General features: G+C 29.8%; 2 protein-coding genes across 3 annotated transcripts; both read right to left on the bottom strand.

Moving 5' to 3' along the window:
* Positions 1-7780: 7780 nt before the first annotated feature.
* LOC108856494 (protein LIGHT-DEPENDENT SHORT HYPOCOTYLS 4) lies at positions 7781-9371 on the bottom strand. Its single transcript, XM_018630304.2, has 2 exons — positions 8903-9371; positions 7781-8334 (listed from the first exon to the last, which is right to left on the bottom strand). The coding sequence occupies exons 1-2, from the start codon at positions 9188-9190 to the stop codon at positions 8017-8019; spliced, it is 606 nt and encodes a 201-aa protein (XP_018485806.1). The 5' UTR covers positions 9191-9371; the 3' UTR covers positions 7781-8016.
* Positions 9372-14220: 4849 nt separating this feature from the next.
* On the bottom strand, positions 14221-16992 carry LOC108805264 (putative E3 ubiquitin-protein ligase XBAT35). Of its 2 annotated transcripts, XM_018577262.2 has the most exons (10): positions 16703-16992; positions 16497-16611; positions 16326-16406; positions 16135-16223; positions 15960-16051; positions 15721-15802; positions 15513-15615; positions 15351-15422; positions 15085-15170; positions 14221-14980 (listed from the first exon to the last, which is right to left on the bottom strand). In XM_018577262.2, exons 1-10 carry the CDS (start codon positions 16802-16804, stop codon positions 14471-14473), a joined length of 1332 nt encoding a protein of 443 aa, XP_018432764.1. In that variant the 5' UTR covers positions 16805-16992; the 3' UTR covers positions 14221-14470. The 2 variants fall into 2 exon arrangements, with proteins under 2 accessions (XP_018432764.1, XP_056842361.1); XM_056986381.1 differs by lacking the exon at positions 15351-15422 and having other exon boundaries at positions 16703-16989.
* Positions 16993-19045: the final 2053 nt, after the last annotated feature.

Here is a 19045-nt window from a genome sequence, read left to right as displayed (position 1 = left end):
ATAACACTTACTTTAATAGATTTGTAAAATCATTAAAATCTAAATTTTTTGAATAACAAATGATTTTGTAAAGAATTATAAAATCATCGAACCAATAATATTTAATTTTTATGACAATGTGAGAATTTATAAACTAATATCACTAGACTTGAAAATTCTTAGAATCATTATAAATCCAATTTCCACTAACACTTTAGTATAGATTTTTATGAATTTGGATAACCAAAAGAGGTTTCATTAAATAGGAAAACTTGATTTATAGATATATAAATAATAATAATAATAAAATTATTTTTATAATTTCAAATTATAGGTTTTCAAATTCTAATTTTTGAAAAATAATAATTTAGATTTTTTTTTTAAAAAAAAACTTTTTTTTGAAAATGCTTTTCGAACTATTTTCAGATGTTTATTTTCAAATTTTTAGTATTTATAAATATAATTATATATTCGAAAATGATAAAAATATATATATAATTATATATTCAAAAATGTAAAAGTTTATAAAATGTAATGAATTATAGTTTTGGACATTTCCTATATATTAATTGAGGAACATTTGAAAAGATATAACCTTAAGTTTATAATAATTAAAAAAATGATCTTGTTGAGTTGTCAATCAATTAAAATGCCAAATTATCTTACATGGCATCTTTAATTTCAATTGGAAAAAAGTAGGTCCAAATCGATTGTGTATATTCGCTAGAGTCATATAATATTAAACTAGGATAAGACCAGCGCCTTGCGCAGGGTGAAATATATATTAAAAACTTACGTTTTCATATTTTGTAAAATTTGATGATTTCGAAAAACATGTGTTCTTGTGATCAAAATATATTTGGTATTTATGTTTTCAATATATAATAATAACTAACTATAAATATTTGATACACCTAAAAGTATAGAAATCCAAATCAAACAATTTAAATGTGATATCATTGATACTCCTATAATCATAAATTAATAATTGTGAAAAATTGATGGTATTTCTAAGGAAAAACTCAATCGTATATATATAGTAGGCATAAGTGAATTTTTGGACTTTTAAGAAATTTAAAATAATTAGCATTAATTATCTAGAAACCATATTTTAGCGTTATATAGTGAACTAATATTTATGTAAATTTTCAATAACTAACACAAACATATTTGACATGTTATTTTAGCGTTATACAGTCATTTTAGTAAATATTATTAATATTTAAATTTTTATTACTAAAGTTTTCTAAAAATTTCTACAATTTTTATTAAATATATTCAAATATGATAATAAAACTTTCAAAATATTTTTTTATTGTTATACAATGTATTACTAAAATTTTCAAAAAATTCTACAATTTTTTAAAATAATTTTAATCGTAAAATCATTAGTTTCTTATATATCTAAATTTTCTATAAACATTTTAGTTATTAAGTTTGTTGATTCTATACCCATTGATTTAATATATTTAACCAAAATAAATAGAAAACCTATCTAAGATTATTATTTTAAATATATATATATATATATATATATATATATTTGAAATATAATTTTAAATAAACAAAATTATTTTATCTTAATTTTATGTTAAATTAAATCAAATTATATTAAAATATTGGTAACAAAAGAACAAAATTTCATTTTTAGATATAATTTATATTTTTAAAAAAATTACTGCACATGGTGAAGGAAGACACCTAATTTATCATTAACTACTACGAAAGGTCATTATTAATATTTGCCTATACTACAATTAGGTAGGTACTAAAGAATTTTCTTAATATTAAACATAAATTTCATAATCTAAGTTCTTAAGAATTATGTTGTAAGGAAAAATATTTGATGTATAAGTTCGTTTGGTAATAACAAAACAATTTAGTTTCAGTATTATTCTTTGTATAAATTTATGTACGTGAAGAAAGCCTCAGAACTGAACAATATTCTTTTTTCCTTTTATAAACAAAATAATTTTGAATAGCTGCGTCTCTTTGCTATTTTTTATATCAAATCGTCTTTTAACTATTTTTCTATTTATACCAAAATCCTGCAATGTTTAGGCCATAATATATAGCAAACTTTGATTTAAATAGATGTCAAAGTAGTACAGACTAAGAGTATATCTTACAATTGTTTAAAAAAATATTTAAATCTTACACTTGATTTAAATAGATGTTGGATCACAATATAAATCAACTTTGAGCCGTTTAAAGAAAATCTCATTTAATAAAGCCGCCGAGTATTAATTTAATGAGATCACAGAGTATTAAGTTTATATGTTTGGACTAATATAAGTTTTTCTAACAATTGGATTTTGGACTTATTAATTTTTCTATTGATTCTTATGGTGCCACATAAACCAAATTGACATTCTAATTAAATAATATCTAAGCAAGATTCTTTTTAATTTATAAAAACTTAAGATTACAACTTTTAAAAATTTTGATCTCCAAATGATACGGACTAAGAGTATATTCTTTCATTTTGCTTATTGAAGAGAAAGAATATACTTTTGTTATATAAAAACAGACCTTTCGTTATTATTACTATACAAGATTCATTAACGTGTATAGTTTTTAAACATTTTAAACATTTTATCAATTTGATTAATATTTAATTCAAAGTCTAAATATAAAAAAGTTAAGGCATGGGGTGCAAATACTTGCTCTATGTTGCTATTTTATTTTGTGTTCATATTTAAAAGTTAAGGTATAAAAAGTTAAAAGTTATTATTTTATTTTGTGTTCACTTGCTCTCTGATGTAGACTGCTTTGTCAAACTTTAATACAAATACTGTATATGTGAATATTTAATTGTGTGTCATACTATTTAAAAATTACAATATTTATATAAAAATTTGAATTACAATATTTGTGTTCACCTTTATAAAAATGGCTTCTGATACATCTTTCATTCAAAAAAAAAAATATTATATATGGCAACATTATACTACATAATTTCGTAATATTATATATGACAATGATCTTTGATTTGGTAACATTATATATGGCAATATATTATGATAGTTATACTACATCTTTCCTTATTATATATTGTTTTTATAACGTCTACGTAATAATCAAACCGAATACAAACCTTCTTAGTTATTTTAGTTATTTTCATCTTTTGTTTTAAGTATTTGAATAACATTTAATTGTGTGGCATACTATTTAAAAATTACAATATTTAAATAAAAATTTGAATTTTTCATATATCGAGGAGCAAAGTATTCACCTTTAAAAAATGGCTTCCGATACATCTTTCATTCAAAAAAAAAATCACATATAATATATGGCAACATTATACTACTTAATTTCGTAATATTATATATGGCAATGATATTTGATTAGTTAACATTATATATGGCAATATATTATGATAGTTATACTACATCTTTCCTTATTATATATTGTCTTTTATAACGTAATAATCAAACCGTCTAAATATATATATGGCAACCATCATTAATTTTGACAATGAAAACTTTCCTTAAATACAAAATCGTCCAATGTCTCCTTGTGAACTATAATGTATATGAAAAAATTCGAGTGTTACTATAATGGCATTTGAGTGTAATTTTTTTAGTCAATTAAGGGTGATTACATAATTGAGGTGATAGTGAATATGGAGCCGCCACGTCAGCATGACACTCATGTAAATAATTTACACATTTAAGGTTAGTATTCAAAAATGCTCCTTAATTAATAAGAAGGGGATATACTATCTTCGAATAACCATAACCATATACTAAGACATGTTTAATACGTACATACCACAAGCATTAGAAGATTTATACTCGAAGTCCTTTATGTTTAATTAAAAAAATGAGTATAAGAAGATTTATAAATTAATGACATTTTTCTTACCTTACACTATGCTTATACAAAAAGTAGACAGTAGCATGTCAAATTTCTTAATAATATATAATAGAAATAGGTTAATTCATTTATATACATTACAATTGGCCTACATATATATAAAAGCATGCCAAAATCATCACTGCTAGATTTACTCTTTTTCAGTTTGTTTTAGTTTAGTAAACCAATTACAATTGGTCAACCAATTTTAATTTATAAATTGATTTTAATTTGTAAAGCAATGATTTTTCACGATTTTACTTTTGCATTTCTGAAATATTTTACTTTTAACTATATAAAAACTCTCTATATTAACAAAAAAACAAAACTATAAATTCAGCTCGATCACCTATAATATGAAAAGTGGATAAACCCAAAAATAAAGAGAAATACTTGGGTTCACCCTAGAGTGAACATTTAGGTTCACCCAACCAATAGGATTTCGTTATTTCATATTCAGTATCTTTTAAAAATGGAAACAAAATATTGTCAAGTTTTATTATGTTTTTAAAATAAAAAATAAATAGAAAATAATAGTAGTCGCAAAAAAAAAATTATATTTGAAATACCGTCAGCAAAACACTAAACCCTAAATCATAAACCTTAAATCCATGGTAAACTCTTGGATAAATCTTAAATCTTTGGATTTTTGTTTAAATATTTTTAACACAATCAGCAAAACATTAAACCCTAAACCCTAAACCCTTGGGTAAATCATAAACCTTTGGGTAAATCATAAATACTAAATCCCAAAACCCTTGGGTAAACCCTAAACTCTAAACCCTAAATCTTAAACCCTAAACCCCTGGGTAAATCCTAAACCCTTGGGTAAATCATAAATACTAAACCTTAAACCCTTGGATAAATCATAAACCTTGGGTTTATGATTTACCCAAGGGTTTAGGGTTTACACATGGGTTTAGGGTTTAAGATTTAGGGTTTACGGTTTAGTGTTTGGCTGATGGTATTAAAAATATATTTTTTAAAACGTATTTTTGTTTGCAATTAATATTAATTTTTATTAATTTTATTTTTTAGTTTAAAAATATTAATATAATTTGACAATATTTTGTTTCCTTTTTTAGAAGATATTGAATATGAAATAACGAAATCTTATTGGTTGGGTGAACCTAAAGGTTCACTCTAGGGGTGAACCCAAAAATTTCTCAAGAATAAATATGATATTACAACTATATAAGCTATATTCTCTATATTTACCAAAAAATGGTAAGTGTAATATATTTTTTTGATAGAATAAGAAAGAAATAACTACAAAATTATTATCACCAAACTGGTGTATCTATGATTATATGTGTTTCCTGCACAATTCTCGAGAAGTTATATATGGGAATTTAAATTGAAGACTATAAGAAACCTTGGCAACAAGGAAAAACTTACCCAATTGTTTTTTGTAGTTACGAAAAGCTTATATGTATATTTTTCTTAATGTATCACGATAAATGATAATGGAGATTCTTAGTAGTTAATGTTAATTAATGTATGATGTATCACATTAACCTAAGTATCAATCATATATATATACTGTCGACTGCAAGCATTTGAAAACCATCATATTTCGAGGTATTTATTCAGCTAAGGACTTAAAGCAAAAAACATTAAAATAGAAAGTTACATATCTTATTTTTTTCAGGGATTAATCTGTTTTAAAAGTATTCAGTTTATTTGGTCCATAAATATTGATTAGACCAATTTATAATTGTTTTTTATTATTTTCATTTTCCACCTTATGTAAAATTGTTTAACTCTAAAAAACAAAATTTTAAGCTCAAACCGGTAAGTCCATCATACATTCAAAATATATTTTAGTCTGTAATTACTGGTCTCAGCCAAATGTATGCATCAAACCATAGTTGTATACATAAAACAAATCCGATCAGATATAAATATTTAATTTTTCTATACTATGATTTTTTAATTTTATTTATATAAACTCATTCTGTGGCGCATGTCTTAGATGATTTTATAAAAGAAAACATAATTGTACACATAAAATAAATCCGAGCAGATAGAAATATTTAATTTAAATTTTATATTTTTGTTATATAAATTCATCATGCGCAAGACGCATGTCTTATCCTAGTATAACTTGGATTTAAGGTGGAATAGATATTTGGTAAGAATTATCACATGGATTTTGAAAATCACATAGATACATATGATATTTTGAAAGTTGAATCCTATGTGTAAAAATGAATAGAATTTATCTTCCGATAACACCAGATTTAGTTAGAACTAGAGAATCAATAATAACAAATTTTGAAATCCAAAAACCAATAACAATGAAATCTCAAAATTTTCAAAATTCATGAGAATTAACTTACCAATAACCCCCTTAGCTATCAATCTTTATTGCAGACAATATTTTCTTTCAATCTGATCTGTAAACCCTATGGAGCAAGGTGAACAAACCTATCAGAACTTTCTCTGGGACCTACTGGTGGTTAGACATGTCAATTAGGGTCGAAGACCGCAGTCCTGACCCTAAAAATTATCTGGTTTGGGCTTTGTTTTATAAGCCCAAAAAATCAGGCCTTTCGGGATAAGCTCATTTGAGCTTTTGGATATTTCGGGCTTAAACCCGTATGGGCTAGGGTCGACCTGAAATTAAACCCGAAACTTTGTATTTTACTTTAAATATTATTATTCTTACAATCAAAATCTTTATTAGTATTGACATATTGTTTTAATATTTTTAATCCAAACTCCAATAAAAATATAAAGTAGTTAATGCACCTTCTTGTTTGATCATTACAAATGTCATATTTTAAAATTTGCAAATGTAACTTCTTCTTTGATAACATTGTTTTTTCAACATACGAAGTCCGAAACGTTTGATTCTATTTGTCATAAATTTTGTTTTCTTATATGTTTAGTTTATATTTATATTTGATTATTTAAATCTTATTAAATTCGGTTAGTTTATAATATTTTTAAAGCATACGAAAAAAGTAAACTATTTTTGATAAAGAAGAAAAATTTAAACTAATTTTACATTTTCTTACAAAAAATGTTAGAACTGATTTTTTTTATTAAATACATATGTATTAAAACGCTAGAAACGACAATGACAAATTATTTTTCGAAAAGCCAAAACACCCGAAAACCCCTATAGCCCTATAAGGATCAGGCCGCGTTTTGAATTCTAAACCTAAAATATTTTTGACCGGGCTGGGCCGGGCTCAAATATTTACAGGTTTAGAGGGTTTGGGCTGGGCCGGGCCAATATATAATTTTAATTTCATTTGCCTAGTGTCTAAACTCTAACACAATAAATTTTGTGTTTTATTTAAGTAAAAAACCAAATCTATAAATGGTAAGCACAAGCAAACGCAAAAAAGAATAATTAAATGCTATATAGGATGAAGACGTAACGAAACAATAATTTTGAGTTCCTTCAAAACAAAAAACAATAATATTAAAAAAATCCTTTTGCAAGGACAAAGAAACTGAATGATTTGCCAATTCCCTACCAAATTAGGACGCTACAAAGGAAGGCATACACTGAGCAGAGCATGAAAAGACACAAGCAAACATTTGATTCTGCAAATCTTCTTTTGTCACGTCTTATCGAAGTACACAAGTATTCGAGTTATATGATCCCAAACATTTCTACCAATAGAGATGCCGATTATGAAGATTTAAAGTATATTCAACTTATATGATCCCAAACATTTTTGTTTGCTTCTACCAATAGCGATGCCGATTATGAAGATTTAATTATACGCCAGAAAAGTAATATGACATATAAACAGCAACACTATATTCTTATTAATAGATTTCGATCCATTTAAAGAAACAAAAACAGCGAAATTCACGCATAGACAATACTTCATAGAAATATGTTTTTGAAATAATATTTCTTGGTTAAAACGTCAATCAGTAGAAAAAATACAACCTTTTTTTTTTTAATTCTACCCTTGAATAGAAATAATGGTGTATGTATTGAATATAATAAATACTAAAACATATTTTATGCGAGGCCGAACGAAAAATCATTATTTCAATACAACATAAAATTCTTTAGCTTGCCAAATAAAAAGAGTACGAAGAAAGACGTGCAGCTTTTAGATAACTAGTGCATGTTCGATCGTCATTGACAAATACTATATAAAGCTGTAAGGAAACGTAGTTGACTGAAACATATCTTACTGATATGACTTATTGCAAATTAGGGCTACTCGAAATCATCGGCTGAGGTGGTGGTAGCGGGAGCGGCGCCTGCGGAGGTCGCTTCCTCTTCTTCTTTTCGTAGCTGATCCCACGCGCTTTAGCCTGCGAGTCTCGCACTTCCCTTAGGTAGAGTCGAACGGCTCGTGCACCAAAAGGGTTAGTCTCTGCTGAGCCACCGTTCTCTTCAAAAGCGGCTCGAAGCCGGCCAATGAGTGCGTCGAGGCTGCCCCACGCTTGTCTGAGTGGACAGGTACATGGTGCTGGTGGGTTTGGATGTCCAAAGAACGGACATAGTTGCATGTGAACCTTGAGATACACGATCGAATTAGCGTCTAAAATCAGCAATTTCAATACGTAACGTTATAGAACATACTTTATATTACTTGTCTACATTTTGAATATGTATAACCATGAAGAAGCTTATCATGTATACATTTTTTTATAATGATCGAGTTAACATTTTGCATATATACAACCATCAAAGAAATAATCATATTTTAGTTTATGATAATAAGAGCTCACCTTTGGAACAATAGGAGTAAACAATCATATGATGTTGAAATACATTTTGTCGGTGATAGATAAAAGTATGTGACATATAAAAAAAACTTAAGTTATGATCATTAAATAAACTAAACCTAGATCAGTGAGACTCAGCTCTTTGAAGGAATCATAATAACATCTATTATCATCAAGACATAATCCAGATGAACAATGATACAAATATTTTGTAGGTCAAAGAATCCTAAATTAGACAAATAGGGTTTCATAATTGGGATCTATATCTTCAGTGAAATAGTTCAAAAGTAGCATATTGACATATTGATGTGAGAAATACCTACATATACGTAAATATATTTGTTAATATGTATACCTTGGTCTTGCCAAATTGGTCGAGGTACCTGAGGAACTCAAGTACATGAGCACCACTGCAACGGGAGAGGGAAAGTGGCGGACGATGGTTGCGTAGATATTGTCCGAAAGTGTTCCAATCTCTTCTCTTCTGATTCTCGTACCTACTCAGCTGGTTCGTCGCTGAGCCGCCGGAGGAAGACGAGGAGGAGGAGGTGGTAGTGGTGGTGGTGGCTGCTGCGGCAGCGATCATAAGGTTTGTGTTGTGTGGGATGTTTGATGTGCCTATAAAGCCGTAAACAGGATCCATGATATCAAGATCTGATATATACTTCAATATTTTTTTTAACTCTTTGAGATTTTGGTTTTAGGTTATGATGAGTATGAGATGAGCTTTTATGAGTCTTGATTCTTGAGATGATAAGGAAGAGATGGTGGAGAGAAAAAAGGAAGGAGAAGAGGGGGTACCATAGTCATTGCAGTAAAGAGCTGGCTGTATTGTAGTCATGATATATATATTCTCATTTAATTTTTTGATTGACTAATAACAGTGAAATAACTAATAATGCAAGCTTGTATTTTTTGCCAAAGAAAAATATCTCCTTAATCATTAATGTTATGTTGAATGCAGTAAAAGTTTTAAATTTTACAACTTAAACAATTCATTTTTGACAAAAAAGAGTACGTTTGAATTGAGCAATAACTTCAACTTCATATTAAAAATCTAAAATGTTAATTCTTTTTTCTTTGTTTATCAAAAAAAAAAAAGAGATTTACTCATTTTTGAAGTATATCCCAACAATTATCTCTTGTCAATTATTAACACAAATTATCAAGTAGAGGTAAGCCAATCATTTTTTTTCCTAAGCTCCATGCATCAATAAAGACATCAACAAGGTAAACGAGGAGTACATAAAAGTCTTAACATTGATTACCAAAAAGGAGTACAAGACAAACTTTTATCTAACTTAATCACCCACACAATGAAAACATGATTTTGAACATCTTTATTTTGTGTTACAAAAAAATTGTTTTCAATTTTTTTTTTGACTGTAGAAACCTACTGAAACTGCATTAATTTTTTTTTTTTGTCGACAAACTGCATTAATTTTTTAAGAACGTAATAAGCTAATATTTTATAGAAAATTCGAATTTTCTCTATTTATTTAGCAACTTACAAGCTTAATTAAAAACTAATTGGAAAATCTGTTTCTTTTATCAATCAATAATTGCTTTAACTTTAAGTCCTAGCCTACAGAATCATAACAAAAATGTAAGAGAAAAAGAGTAGAGTTATTCCATAAACAAGTTGTTTTCTGTTTTTGGTTATCGGCCAACGAAAAACGAAGCAGAATTACAAAGAATGACGCAACAATTATCTTTGGAATACTGAAAAGATTTATGAAATAAAAACTAATGAACTTTTACTCGCATCTTTTTCATCGTGAACAAGTACTCTCATTAATTACCATTCACTGTTTCAAAAATTTGAACAACTTCAGTTCAAAAAAAAAGTGAACAACAAACTTTGATTCGGCCATTTCCTTCGTATTTTCGACCGGATGTGAATGAACTGACCTACGTACATGGGATAGGACTCTAGGAGTCATTGCCCCTAATTTAGATATTATCATTTTCTTCAATTTTTAGTAAACTCTTTTTTGGTATATAAACTTGAGAAACATTTGAGAGTATACATTTTTCAATTGTAAACGGTTGTAGACTTCAAATGTAAATAAATAGTATCTAAACTAATGTATAAAATATAATTTAATTAATTCACTATCAATTGGTATTAAATTTAAACTTAACACCATTGAAACGAAATTAAAATAATCCAAAATTAACATGATTAAACTCACTCGAAATTATCATATAATAAAGTGAACTTTTCTGACACTTTCTTCTATAATATAGTCAGAATATTTTTTTCGTATAAGTAAACGTTTTTACAGATGCCAAAAAAAAAAGAGTAAACGTTTTTACTCTTCGCTGGCAATTATTCAATAAAATGCATACTAGAAGGATTTATAATACTCTAAAATGATGTTCAATTACAGGCTTACAGCCATAAACTCATCGTCAAAATGATACAAAACAGCATATCAATATGCTTTTAAATATCAGTAAATGGTCAATATATATGGTTAACTTCTATATCAACATTAGAAAGCATTTTCTCCTCTTACTAGCTTTGAACATGCACATGGAATTTAACTAATGATAGCAAAAGTGGCATCAATTCCGGAGTGCTACTAGTTATCATTCTAAACATCTTTTTTGACACGTTAGTTTGTTTGTACGCATATCAAGCTCTTAGCTTGTAGTAGCTAATACTACAAATACAGTAGTTTACAGTTAACATGAGAAGATGGAATCGAGTTTACAAATCTAGTGATAGATTATCAACTTAGAGGAGAATAGGGTAGGCAGGGCCAGGATTGAAAAGGCCCTGGATTGAACATAGTGGCGATAATATTTGGTTTTCGGTGTGAGTAGACAACACCTGGAATGAAAAGTCGAGATTGCCCCTGAAAGAAGTTAGCGTCAAGGGGTAAATTGTGGCAGAGGTACAAAACTGGATGGGGACAGAGGGGGAAAAAGAGGAGCAGTGGAGTGTGTTTGAATGGTTACTTAAATAAAGAAGGAGAAAGGTTGTGTCAATCAATCAATCTTACTGTTGATTTCATATCATAGTGGACCATGTGATTTTTTCGCCTGGTTTTTCATGTTTTGGCTCTTTTCTATCTTATACAAAGTACAAAATATATGTTTGGTTTATTAAATCTATACATATGTGACCACACGATCATTAATGGAAAGTGGAAACAAAAGAGAAATCTACCATACATTCAGATGTTTTTGTTGAGAAAATGAAGCTGTAAACGACACAAAGATGAAAGGTGAGATTTATACATATTTAAGAACGTATAATTAACTCAAATCATAACCATGTTAGATCTCTATATTAAACTACCTCAATAATTATAAACCATTTCAATTTCTGTTACTGGTTTTAATGTCTAAATTAGATTTTGCTCTGCGTTTTCAACACACATATTCTTTAGTTTTATGTTTTATTATTTTGAACCGTAATTCTAAAGTACATGTTATTTTAACCTTTTTGGTTTTATATTTTACATTGGTTTAGTTAAAGAGTTTGGTTATGGAACTCATAACTTAGTTTTTTAAAAAATTAAAGAGGCTCTCAATGGTTATAATAATGATTATATTTACTGTTATAGTGATTGGAAATTAGATCTAAAGAAACTGAATATAATAGGACTTAAAGAATGTTCACAAATATTTTTATCACTATTTCAAACAGTTATTTAAATATATAACTTGGTAACAAATTATTTAAGATTTATGAACTACCAAATTTTTTAATGTCATTTTTGTCGACACCTATCTTCTAAAATCAATTGGTAATCGGGTTTGAATCGTTCCGAAGAGATGTTCTGTCTGGTTGGGTCTGATCTATATGGAAAAGATAACACCGCTGCATCTCACCTTCTTTGAAAGAGAATTTGCACGCACATTCCTGGTCCTAGATATGTAGACGATGCTAAAGCTCGAAAATCCAGCTTGTAGGCGATGAGAAAATAAAAAAATTGTGTATAGTATATTTAAATTTGTGTACATGTTATATTTAATAAGTTCTAAATAAATTATTAGTTTTTGAGTTTTGTAAAGAATTTTGACCCGTTTTAAGTTTTATACAAAAATATCGTTATGGTAGATTATAACCCGTATAATAACACGAGTTCATTATTTTACCATCTTTCCCTAAAAATAATCATATAATATACTATGTTAATTTATAGTATTTCATATTTTTATAAATAATATATGCATAACTTATTTATATGAAAATCAAAATAAAGACTTTATTTTAAAGGATGTAAATATGAAACAAAATAGTGCTTTGTTTTAACTTATTTCACATTGGTGTTTTAATGTTCTATAATTTATTAATAATATATTTTCAACCTGTGATGTAGAAAATAGTCAAAATACTATGTTATGTACAATGGTTTTAAAAAACACTTCAATCGACCAATATGAAATTTATAAAAATTTACATTAGTTTATTCACTATAAAATATCTATACTATTAAAGCACAAGACAGTTTATGAATCTGAACTTAACTTTTCTAATTAATTACAAAACATTTCATTTATTTTTTTCCAGCATTATTTGCAACTAATCAAAAATTATTATTTTGCAATTACATTAAAGAGTATTTAATATAATTCAATTCTTATCCTTTCTAAAAATTTTGTTTCCTAAATGTTTGCACCATATCTTTCCAAATAATATTTCATATTATTAATTATTTAGAAGCATTTATTAAATGAAACTTCAAAATAAAATCAAGTTGAAATAACAAATGATTAAATCAATAAAATAATAATATGGGTCTGAATTATCTCAACCCCTTAAAAATAGTTTTATTTAAAATAAAAATTATTGTATTGAAGATATAAAATATTTATTTAAATTAAAAAAATCAGTGTAAAATAAATTTAACTTCGGTTTAAATAAATAAAATCATATTACAGGTTAGAATTATTTAGAGTCTACTAAAACTTAGTCATATTGAAAATAACAAAAATAAGTCATATAAGTAAATTTAAGATAAATTTCATAAAAAAATTAAAATATATAATTTATCAAAAATCATAATTTTCCAACAAAAAGGGCGGGTCAAAATCTAGTAACTTCAGTAAAGTTAAAGACCATTGAAATAAAATTTTAAAAAGAAACGAATTAGAAGCTATATAATATTTCGTCCGTCTTGTTATATTCGTTACTGATTGTCTGGCTGCCATAACCCTTAAAAAACGAGGTTTATTTGTAACTAGACGTTGAACAAAAAAAAATATATTTGTAACTAGATTTGTAGTTGATGCCATTAATAACAATGACATGATGTTTTGTTTGTGATTAGATTTGTAGTTGATGCCATTAATGGCAACGATATTATGCTTTCTTTATGCTACATTTGGTGGTGGAGATATCTCGACACTACAGCACAACATCCACTAATCTTCTTCATACATAATAGTAAAAAAGCAGTAAAGTATTCCACTGGATATGTAATTTAATTTATTTTTTTCCAAATTTTTTTGTGAAATAATTGCTCACTTTACGTACTTACTATGGAGCAAGAAGGCATTAGATTGCGTACGATTATTGAGTAATTAACGGAAAAGTTATATGGACACAAACAGTTTTACCTTTCCGTACAATGATTAACGTATGCTGTTCTTACTTTTGGGAACCAATCCACGATTAATTACAATAATTCAAGAATATTAAATATATTCAAAGACTTGATACCATGAACTATAAATTGAAATACACATATATATATTGTATGAATACTTTTAACATTCTTCCTTCGTCAAAAACCATATATACAAAACATAGGTACTGTGTTGAAATTCCAAGTATAAAACGTTTTGTCAAGAAAACACAAGCTTAACAGAGAGATAGTTTCAATGGTTGAGAAACTTTAATCCCACAACACAATGAAGGAGAGAGATACTCCCCATGGAGTATAAGTAGTAGTACCTGTCTATTTCAGACACGGTAAAGTTTAATGATCTGATCGATCTTGGCACGACAAACCGGACATCCCCAATTCTTGGCTTTGATCTCGGTTAAGCAAGACATGCATCCCGCGACATGTCCACACGGGACACAAACAGCTTCAGATGGAGCGTCAAGACATATCGAACACTGTCCAGAGCTTCCGTCATCTTTCTTTTCACCATCTATTGAAGCTGGTAGATGAGAAGGAGATGGGACATCGACAGGTGTTGAATCGATTGTTGGGTAATAAACAGGGCCTTCCTCTACGGTTTCTATATCCTCATCTGCTAACGGAGGAGCTGATGGTGAAGGTTCGTGGACAATAACACTTTCATGGCTCGCTTTTCCTGAGGGAGGTGGAATGTGAGGAGGAGGAGGAGGAGGTGCCGTTGATGAACTTGCTTCACCAATGGAATGGTGATTGATGTTGTCGGCCATATCAGGATGAAGTGGTGGCGCAGACGGTGGAGTTTGGAGAAAGACTGGGGGGTGCGCTGGCTGTATAAATGATTCCATGAGAGTTTCATAATATAAACCAAAGGATGAGTAAATGAAACAAGAGACCTCTAGAAATCAAAATGGCTAATGTTTTTGATTATTACCTGTGGAATCCCTTTACATGCATCACAAAACCACTTAAGCTGTTGTCCGTCACCTTCAATCGAGGGCGCCAGTTTAAGCCGTTTTTCTGTAAGAAAGACATACAAATTTACATGTTTCTACTTCACTGGAGCATATGTTTCATAACGCAAGAAACAGAGGCATCGATTTAGATACTTTCTTTGCAAGTTTTCAGAACAAGGAGGTAGAAGAAAATTTATGATGTGAACTAAGGATGGTAGCTAGCAACTAAACAGTGTAGACTTACGCCTAACTACATGAGGCCTACGTCTCCCGTGGGAGGCGCAGGCCCTTCGTCTTTGCCTCCTGCGGCTTGGGACTATCCACCAGAATAAAGTTCAATCATCATCCATCCAAAAAACAAAGAGGTTGCATGCCAAACAACCATATAAAAGTAGGAAGAAATTACTTGTGGAGTTATCGACAATCATCACTGAAGTATCAGACTGCTTTGCTTTTGGTTCCTCCAAATTTGCTTTCCACAAGGGCATCACCGCGCGTGGCTGTGCATCCTGTTTACACCATCCCAGCTTAGAAGCAGATAAACCACATACGGAAGTGAAACATCCCGACTTTGTTTCTTTAAATCAGTGATATAGAGTAAATGGTCATCGTACCTGAAGACTAGCGTACACAACGAGCTCCAACTTGAAAGGCTTTGCAGGGTTTCTTGAACCAGTTGGTACGATGACTACCCATCTGCAAATCTTATTAAGGTTTAGAGAAGGTTCACAGTCATGTGCACAAAGATATTAAATTCCTCAGATTTCAGGGGGAAAAAGATTTAGCAGCTGCATGTGAAACAAAATCAATACAGGAAAAAGGGAGGGAGAGATAATAAGAAATGGATACTCACACTCTTCTAGAAAGAAGCTGAGGAGCAAATAAATCAAGAATGGCAGGTCCATAAAACTCACGCATCCAACCAGAGAACAAGCAGATGTGACTCTACAGAATCGTCAAATTCAATAAAAATTAACAAATCCACAAAGTAAGCACTATATCTTTTTCACAAGTCAGTAGTAACATACCTCAATAGCACGTACGACATTGCTGAACCCTTTGACTCTAGCGACCTCAAGCGGTGTTTGACAATCATCATTGAGAACAAGTGGATTTGCTACCAGACATATCAAATTAAAGTCATATAAGACAAAGACGCAACAAACAAGTACAATATACTAAACTGACATTTGATTCAAGACGTAAGAGATTAACATACCACCATGTGAAAGAAGTAACTTAACAGTGTTCTCAAGACCTCTTTTAGCAGCATGGTGCAGCGGAGTTCCCGCATGACGAGCTGACGATGATACCAACAACAACAAGAAGCTATTATCACAATTAAACACATTCACTACTAAAAAAAAAGGAAGGGTTTTCTAAAGTGTACCAGGACGATAAGCATTGACATTAGCACCCAACTCGATCAAAGTCTTGGCGACATCGTAAAGCTCGGAGTTCATGCAAGCCATTATCAATGGCGTTTTGCCTTCTCTATCCATCCACTACCAATCCCAAAATCACACACAAAATTATACGAAAAAGAAAGAAAAAAAACCTAATTTAGGAGCAAAATTGAAACAACGAAAATTGAACCTCGAGGTCAGCTCCTTCGCGACGAAGAGATCGAATCCCTTCTGCGTTACCGTAGCTCACTTGCTGAAACAGCAATTCCCCTTTCGATTGCTGTTGCCCCATTTTTTCTCTCTCTTCTTCGATCAAACCAAAATTCTGAGAAAAATTCAACGAAAGGACAAGGAACTCTAGAGGGAGCTCTCTCGTCTTTGGTTTTGGTGTGGTGGTTGAATCGATCGAGAAAATTTTCTCGGGAAAAATTGGAAGTTTTTATCAAATAAAAAAAAAGGGGAAACGATAAGAGAAGGAAAGGAAGGGTCCCAGAAATTAAACGACACTTGCTTTTCTTATTATTTTATATTTTCCTTAGCGAACAAGAGTTGGGGAGAAAGTCTGGTCTATTCCTGAGTTGAAAGACTTTGTATTACACGCTTTCTCTATTGTTTCGCGAAATACTCCCTGCATTCTACACAATTTCAACTTTGCACCCGCTGATATTTTCTCTGATAAATACTTCATCCGTTTCTGAACAATTGTCACTTTCATTTTTTTTTATACAGATTAAAAAAACGACAGAAACATTTTATTAATTACACTTCTTTAACCAATATTATTTGAAATAAATAAAATTATTTGTTAAAAAAATAACGAAATTATATGTAAATTGTTATTAGTTGTATTTGAATTGTAAAGTGATACTTGTTATGTGTATGTTTTGTCAATTAACAAAAGTCTAGACTTGTTGTCTGTGATGCTCAATGGAGTATTACCTTTGAATGACAAAATGAATCAAACAATTTATTACAATTTAAAATGATAAAATAGTTTAAATAAAGTAGATTATATACTTAAATAAGAAAATTACAATAAAAATCAAAACACGTAATATATAAATATAATACATAAGTAGTAATAATTATTGCACTAGAATCATGTTCTGTAATACATAAAAGCAATTTAAAATTAATGACACTTGTTTTTCTTATTATTTTATGTTTTTCTTAGCGAACAAAAGTTGAGGAGAAAGTCTGGTCTATTCTGTAAAAACTTGAAGAACGAGCTTCACCTCTTCCTTTTTCTTTTCTTTTTCTCTATGGTAATTTATTAATGGATCAAGGTCCAAATAGACCATGCCCAACAAACTATAAAACATAAGGCCTAAAAAAAGGCAGACACTTTACAAAGGACTCTGGACCGTCAGTCTAAAAAAAGAAACCTGTAGAAGAAACACAAGATGACGAATCACCACCACGTGTTCGATCACCTGATCTATGGACACGCGTCAGTCCGAAACGCAACTTGCTTCCTCCGGAGGAAAAGGGAAATACGATGGAAGCTCAGCCGTCAACAGAGAAGGGGAAGAAGAATCGCTCATACAGAGCCATCTTTTCAACGATCCCAATCGTATACCCGATCAACGCTTCAAAACAAAATTCAACCGTCTTCAATCCAACCTACGACCTTCAATCTACCTGCGTGAATACCAGTCATCTTTATAGATAAGAAGAAGCCCGAAGATGAAACAATCCTAGACAAGGACGGAGGGCTCAATCAAAGGCGAGAGAGGAGAGACAGTTGAGCTATGAAACTGCGGGAACGTCGATCAATGAAACCGGAAAAAACCCGGTGAAGAGCCGCCGTCAACACCAAGTAGCGTGACACGGAGACAAGAGCCGGCCGTCCATCACCGAAAGAGAAGGCAAGAACGCCGGAGGCAAAGCCGGCAGACCACCAAGAAAAAGGTGCATCTCCGGAAACAGGAACTGGTCGGTGAAAACCGAAACCGGTTGAAAGACGCCGGAAACAACCGGCGATATAAACAAAAAGCTTCGTCCCATCTCTATCTCCGTGAAAGATTGAGGTGAGGGAACGGAGAAGAGAGAGAAGCTTTTCTCAACAGTTTTAACCATATAAAATACCTCTCCCCTTTTCAATTGTCAAGACTTTTTTTAGTGCATTATATTTTAGAAGAATTTTGAGAAGACTTCCGAGAATTCTTCCAAAGTCTGACTCATATCTGTAAAACTTGTATATCCAAATTCAGATCTGAAAAACTTGCAAATCCAAAAATGTTTAAATGGATTCAAAAAGAGAAAGTAAGAGGAAGATGAGATATATCTACCTTAAAAACACACAAAAATACATATACAAAATTTTGTAAATTTTACATTTAAATAAGTGTAAGATGAAAACTATGTGATTAAAAACCTGCAAAAACAAGATATATGAGTAAGAAAGACATGAGAAAAAAATGAGAAAATAATATAAAGTCTAGTATTTTCAAGTTCAAAAAGATTAGAGAGAAGTTAAAGAGTTTTAGAATGAGAAACATTACATTTTTGTTCGGCTATTTGAGAGGAAAAG

This window comes from Raphanus sativus, chromosome 5 (assembly GCF_000801105.2).
Source record: "Raphanus sativus cultivar WK10039 chromosome 5, ASM80110v3, whole genome shotgun sequence".
NCBI lineage: Eukaryota > Viridiplantae > Streptophyta > Magnoliopsida > Brassicales > Brassicaceae > Raphanus > Raphanus sativus.
This window is presented reverse-complemented; position numbering and strand designations above follow the sequence as displayed.

What these genes read in the sequence shown, in the direction of transcription:
- LOC108856494 (XM_018630304.2), bottom strand. Translation starts at nt 9,190, where the DNA reads ATGGATCCTGTTTACGGCTTTATAGGCACATCAAACATCCCACACAAC. An exon ending in ACCAATTTGGCAAGACCAAG is followed by an intron (nt 8,335 to 8,902) that starts GTATACATATTA and finishes GTGTATCTCAAG; the next exon opens with GTTCACATGCAACTATGTCC.
- LOC108805264 (XM_018577262.2), bottom strand. Translation starts at nt 16,804, where the DNA reads ATGGGGCAACAGCAATCGAAAGGGGAATTGCTGTTTCAGCAAGTGAGC. An exon ending in CAGCTTCTTTCTAGAAGAGT is followed by an intron (nt 15,803 to 15,959) that starts GTGAGTATCCAT and finishes TAAGATTTGCAG; the next exon opens with ATGGGTAGTCATCGTACCAA. An exon ending in TAGGCCTCATGTAGTTAGGC is followed by an intron (nt 15,171 to 15,350) that starts GTAAGTCTACAC and finishes TCTTTCTTACAG; the next exon opens with AAAAACGGCTTAAACTGGCG.